General features: G+C 44.6%; 1 protein-coding gene across 1 annotated transcript in view; it reads right to left on the bottom strand.

Moving 5' to 3' along the window:
• Positions 1 to 1,602: 1,602 nt before the first annotated feature.
• The window catches only part of PANX1 (pannexin 1), a gene marked incomplete at its 5' end in the record, with an annotated part of 41,140 nt that continues 36,058 nt past the window's right edge, over positions 1,603 to 6,684 (bottom strand). Inside the window, 3 exon segments of the mRNA XM_014593313.1 lie at positions 1,603 to 2,099; positions 4,043 to 4,701; positions 5,366 to 5,589. Of these exon segments, the coding sequence (XP_014448799.1) occupies positions 2,017 to 2,099; positions 4,043 to 4,701; positions 5,366 to 5,589 (966 nt within the window).

The raw sequence follows: 6,684 nt of genomic DNA, 5'->3' as shown, positions 1-6,684 counted from the left end.
AAGAATTGCACACGACGAGGCTTCGAGAGTTCCTGGTCTCTACATTTCACCCGCTTCAAAACACAAAAATCTGTTTGAATTGTAACAAAACATCTCAAATACAGCAAAATCTCTTATCTTGCTGCCATGTCTGAAACACTATACTTCAATAATAAATATCTCATAAAGAATAGTTTAAAACACTGATTGTATTCTTGATAGTTTCTAAGATGGAAAGCTAATGAGAACTATCAGAAAAGCACAAATAAGCTTTTCTAAATACTCTTAAAAAACAGACAGCAGCTTAGATAACCTCTGTTCATCACAAAACAGGAATTGAATGAGGTGAACTGTCTTTAAGAGCCAAAAGTAAACTGAAGTTCTGAAGATTGCTCACTTTTACAATGTTTAACTTTCTTAAAAATAAAAATGGGATAGTCTACAGATGTTAAAATGTGTTTTTCCTATAAAATGTAAACATAGGCTCTATTTCCATGGTAGGAATTCTGAATGGTTTTTAACAAATTCTGAATCAGCCTTACTAAGTTTATGAAATAAAGCCTGCGTGAGCCTTAGCCATCCACTTGTAACATTGCTTCTGACATCTTCCACTGATGTTAGTCATCCTCCACCGATGTTAGAACGTTCTTCACAGAGGTTCTCAACTGACACTGTATAAATTAAAAGGCATGTTTAAAAGTTGTGCTTAAATATAAACTAAACTACTAAGTTGTCTGGCTCCAAGCACAACATATGGTAAATGGCATTCATGTGCTCTGATCAGACAAGGCCGTGTCCCTCACTTTAAGTACTCCCGTGTTCTGATAATGTGTTCAAATAAATTCCTGTTTCCAAATGCCTCTGAAAACAGGAAAGCCCTGTAAATACGTCTGTGACAGTGACTGAATCAACTTCTTTCTGTAAATTCAGATTTCTCCTTGTTCTGGTTGAAGCTTTTTCTTTCTCCTGAATTGAAGTCATAGTGATACTAACCGAATACAGACGTTCCCAATGTAGCAATGGTTCTGTTTATGGTTTTTTGTTTGTTTTACTTTATGAAAGAAATTTACATTCAGTAGAAACCAGTCATCCTGTTTTTCACATTTGGCCCAGAATTCAAAAAATACTATAAGATACACTCAATACCTTATTATAAAATAGACCGGGTTAAATGATTTGCCTAACCACAGGGTAGGGTACATGTTCTGAGCACATCTAAAACGGGCCCAGGCTAAGTGATGATGTTTAGTAGGTTCGGTGTATTAAATGCGTGTTCCTCTTACAATACTTGCGACTTAGAATGGATTTACTGGGACATAACCCACCCTAAGTTGAGGAGCATCTGTATCCTTTAGATTTTATCTTGTTAATTAAGTTTTCAGACAAAGCAGTGCTTGGACCTCCTGGCCTTCAGAGCAGAGTGCGACAAATAGTGGTTAGAAGATTTCTATGAGCCATGGTTGACAAGTAACAGTGTAGAGAGCTTGAGTGTCCGAGACCCAAGGCACCAGATTTATGCCCGATTTAGGACACTGCCAAAAGCAGGTGGATTCACGCGTCCACAGTCAGTGGGCAAATGCTTTTCTCATCCAACAGCCACTAAGGTCACAGAAGAGATTCATATTAAATTGTATCCTTATGTGTTTATTATTATTTCATAAAACAAATCTCCCGAGGTGCTTGCTTTCTAGTAGCTCTGGGTCTCGTCACAACGGGGTACAGGAAGTTCTCGCCAATGCTCTAAAAAGCTATCACCCTTAACTACTCTTACCAGTCCCTCCACGTCTCATCAGTGAGGACCCACACAAAATACTTGCTGTCGCTCACTTATGTCTGTATTGCTTCGCGTGGGAAGTTCATAAACCATTCTTCCGTGATATTTTGTTGGCCGTCTTTTTTCATTAGAGACTCAGTAAGCTGCGCTCCATAGCGCTAGCTAGGACAATTTACCGCAGTCTGGCTGTGGACTCGACAGAGGTGCTTCAGCCAGAATGAATCCCATCTTGTAGAAGTCAGATCTGAAGTTCAAGGAAATAATCAGCAGCACGAAGAATCCAGAAGTCTCTGTCGAGCATTCTGCTCTCCGTTATTTGCTTTAGTTTCACTGTGGGCATTTAAATCTGTCAAAATTGAAAATACATATTGATGACAAAAGAAGAGAAGGAGCTATTAGCACTAATCAGCTTTCTTTCTGCTCAAAATCTCTCATACTTTCTGCTTTACAAGTTTCACTGCTTAGCCTAATTTTAGAACACAATGAAGTTAAATCAAGGCAATAATTTAAAAAAAAAAATCACTTCCTTTTGAAAGAGACCGTCAAGAGAACTACACAGCGGGGGTAGGTAAAGAAAAAAAGTCAGGAAGCCAAAACAAAAATAAGCAGAGAACAAAAAGGTCTAGTCGTCAGTAGCACACCAGATGAAAAGATGGAAGCCTGGGACCAGCAGTTAGCATAATGGTTCTGGACTCCCATGTAGTCGACCACGGTTCAATTCCCAGACCCGGTGGCTTAAACTCATGCTGGGCCTGTGTGCATACATGCCCAAGATCCCAAGAGGAGAATGGAGGAGACAAGACTGCAGCATGGCCATCCCCCCTGGGGGGGTGGTGGTGGTGATTTTTCACTTTCTGTCTCTCTGTCTCTCTCTGTCTTTCTGGCAAGTGCATGTGCCCTATAGCAAAAATCTCTCCAAAAAAAAGAAAAAAAGATGGAAGCCAGTGCTGACTGTGGTTCAAGACCCTGGCCCAGTTGTCCTGACAACACTCTGGGCATGCCCACAGTCTTGATGGCTGGAGGAATGCGGGAAAGGGATTGTGGTGGCACCAGGCCCTGTGGGGCTACTTCTGTCTCTCATGCACATGGTCTATTATGGATTTTGAAAATAAGCAACAAAATCTAATAAGGAAGCATGTAGGAGCAAGACACAGCATATGAGATAGAGTGAAAGAAATGAAAGAACCAGAAAAAGTGTAGACATTGTCCTTCTTTGGAAATCTGGTGGCAGCACCAATTTTTTTTTTTTTTTGAAAGGTTTTTGCTATGGGGTGGGTACGTGTACTCACCAGAAAGACAGAGACAGAGAGACAGAAAGCAAGAAATCATCCCCCAGGGGCATGGCCACACGGCAATCCCTTCTCTTCTTGGGATCTTGGGCACGCAAGCACGTGTACCCAGCGTGAGTTTAAGCCACCGGGTCCAGGACTCGAACTGCAATCGACTACATGGGAGTCCAGCAACTTAGCCATTACTCCACCTGCTGGTCCCAATTTTTTTTAAAGTCTTTTTTAAAAAACCTTTCAATTGACAATAATTGCACATACTTATGGGGTACAGGATGGCTTTTCCAGTGTATGACTTCAATGTGTTATGATCAAATCAGGATAACATGTATAGCTATCACTTTAAACATTTGTCATTACTTTGCTATGAGCATTTAAAATTCTCTCTCGGCTACCTTGAAATATATGATAAAGGATTGTTAACTATAGTTACTCTACTATAGCTTCAATTCCTTCCCTCCCACTCCCATGACTGAGGGGTTCCCCTTAAGACCACACTAGGAAAATGGTTTACATGATGGTGCTATGGTTTGAATGCGTCCCTGCCAAAAATCGGATGCCCCCTATAGAAGCGTCAGGAGGTGGGGCCTCGTGAGAGGTGTCTAGGGGATGGAGGTGGATCCCTCAGGAATAGATCAATGCTGCCTGGCCGGAGAGAGTGGATTCTTAAGCCTTGTGGGACTACATTGTTCACCACAGAAGCAGTTACACAGCCTGCCCTGACGCTCATGAGTGTCTTTCTGCACCACCCTCTGATCTTTCCACTTTTCTGTCACCAAGGGCTCTGGTGAAACCAAGCAGATGCTGGCGCCATGATTTTGGGCTTCTCAGCCCCTGTATTGTGAGCCGAACAAACCTCTTTTCTTCATGCAGGCCCTGTCCTTGGGTATTCTGTTAAAGCAACACAAGATGTACTACTACATATGGGCAGAGTAAAAGCCGCATTTGCATATTCCTCACAGGCGCTGCAAGGCGCTGCAGGCTCCTGTAGTCTCTGCCCTACCTTTGAGCTCGGTCGTCTGGCTCCCCTCCTTTTCTTCCATCATCTCCGCAGACATGGCTGCTTTGCCGTCCACGGCGTCCATCCTGATCATGCCCAGGTTGTTCAGGAGTACCATCGGATCTATCCCTTCACCACTGCTTTTAATGTTCTCCAGCACCTTCAGGCACTTATAGGACTTGAGCTCACTTACATTCTCCTCCAAGAACAGATTGTAAAGGCTCAAGTCATTGTAGCCTTCCGACTTAAAATTCAGAACGTCGAAGGTGGGCAGAATTTCGTACACCTTGAGGACGTCCGTCTTCTGCCTAAACGGGACGAACAGCGTGTAGACCACCACGGGAGTCAGCAGGACGTAAACCACCAGGTTAATGAAGCTGAGCAGCTGGAAGATGCCGACGGCGATGAGCTTGCACTGAAACTGATCGGGGACGGTGCTGTCGTTTCTCAGGATCCCTGATTTGATGCTGCAGACAAACTCGTCCGAGAGCGAGGACAGGCTGAAGTAGTAGCCCAGGTAGACGCACGCCAGCAGTATAATCGTGAGTGTCAGCAGCCGGCAGCTGATGTAGTTGATGATTAAATTATTCGAGTGTTTCTTTGTCTTCAAGTACTGTTCCACAATTGGGTATTTGAAGTGGCTTTCGGGTATCTCCCATAAACTGAAAAGAAAAAAACGATAGAACTTAGGCCCTCAGCAAGACCAGCAGACATTACAGGCATAAAACCATTCAACAGTGCTAGACTGAAGATTTTTAAAAGCCACACTTCTCCAACTATAACTTTATTAGAGTACAAAGGAATAAAAATTATGTTAAAAAAGAAACGAGGAAGAAAAACAATCATAGGAGCCAGCAGTGGTTAAGGCACTGGACTCCCACATGACCAAACCATGGTTCAAGCCTTGGACCCAGCAGCTCACACTGGGCATGTACGCATGCATGCATGCCCAAAATCCTAAAATGGGAATGGAGGAGAAGGGACTTTTGAAAAGTTTATTCTTTATCTCTTCTATAAACAAGAGAGACAGCACCCCACACCAAGGTCTTCGTACCGTGATCATGGGCAAGCGTGTGCCTGGCACACACAGGAAGGTCTCTGGACGCCAACCCGGAACCCTCCCAGGTGGGCAGCCTCTCGGGCATCACGTTTTACCGCTGTACAACCATCTAGCCATACCGAACTTCTTAAAGAACGCCTAGTTAATTAAGGGGGTTAACATTTGGAAATTCTTAGAACTCCTTGTACCTTATAAAGGCCAAATACTTGTTAAACACATTTAAGAAGACAACAAGCCCAGCTGGCTACCTGCTGGGGCCACCTCACCTTTGCCCTGTGTTCTCATTAACCCCCGGAACTGGGCAGGCAGCGTCTCTCAGGTTGAGGTTATGTATGCTCCTTGCAGTCTCAATTGCACGGTTGTAAGCTTTGTCAAGTTCTTCCATGATAAACTTCAAGTCTGAGCAAAGATGGGGAGCAGCTGCAAAACGCCAGAACAGGGGCGGCAGGTACAGGAGGATCGCGAAGAGTAACAGGATATAGGGGAAAAACTGAAAAACAAGAGAGCAGAACTTGGGATTAACAGACTCATTCACTGACGTAATAACCTACCTGTGCAAATGCTGCTCTCATTTGTTTCCTCATTTTGAGACGCATGGGCACGCCCATGGCATGTGTGGAAAGTGCGCTCACTGAGTATTAACTACATCGGCTTACGGCTAAAGTCACCTGTGCAGGTGATACTTTAATTTGAAGTAATTGTCAACTACCTGGTGCCTTCTTTCTACTCACAGGAGGAAAAGAAAAACCAAAATGATTCCTACGACCTTAAGACAATCCCCGAGAAAACTCCAATTCAGAAACAGGTAAGGGCTGCAAGAGCCTTTGCTAATTTTTTTTGTTGTTCACTGCAGTAGGGCTAAGATGAAACTAAGGCTTACAGCTCTGTTTTTCCCCCTCTAGAATCTGAGAAAAATGCCAAACACACTTCACTCAAAGCATACAAGGAAAATTTCAGCTTCAGTAATTATCCCAAGAAAACTGAACTAAGCAGTTAACATTCACAGAAGGCAGCACAGACATTTAGCACCCAGAAAGACCTTGCAGACAGCTTGCAGTCGGGTAAGATGAAGTGCAGAGGAACCATGAGGGGAGTGTCCAGGTCTGGGGAGTCAGGGTCAGGGGGGCGGCAGAGCATCCTAGAAGCCAGAGCCATGGGGGCCGAGGAGGGCAAGGCCTCACGGGAAGGCTGCAGCCAAAGGTGGTCTACGCTCAGCTTTGAGGCTCTGACCCTCAGTTTCCCTACCTACAAAATGGCCCTGGTAACACAGGTGTCATGAATATTAAATGAGGGGACATAAAATGAATAGCATGGGGCCCGGCACATCCAGGCACTAAAACCCACCAGGCCAGGCCAAGGACAGGAAGAAGAGGTGAAGCTTCAGGCCCCAGATTACACAGCTGGTGACAGTGGGAATATGACCCCAGACCTCTCTGACCCCACAGCTACGCCTCCACCATCCTTACACACTCACGACCCCACAGCTACGCCTCTGCCGTCCTAACACACTCACGACCCCACAGCTACGCCTCCGCCATCCTAACACACTCATGATCCCACGGCTACGCCTCCGCCGCCCTAACAC

This window comes from Tupaia chinensis, unplaced genomic scaffold (genome assembly GCF_000334495.1).
Source record: "Tupaia chinensis unplaced genomic scaffold, TupChi_1.0 Scaffold140218_1, whole genome shotgun sequence".
NCBI lineage: Eukaryota > Metazoa > Chordata > Mammalia > Scandentia > Tupaiidae > Tupaia > Tupaia belangeri.
The sequence above is the reverse complement of the archived record's forward strand: the minus strand, read 5'-3'. Positions and strand labels throughout refer to the sequence as shown.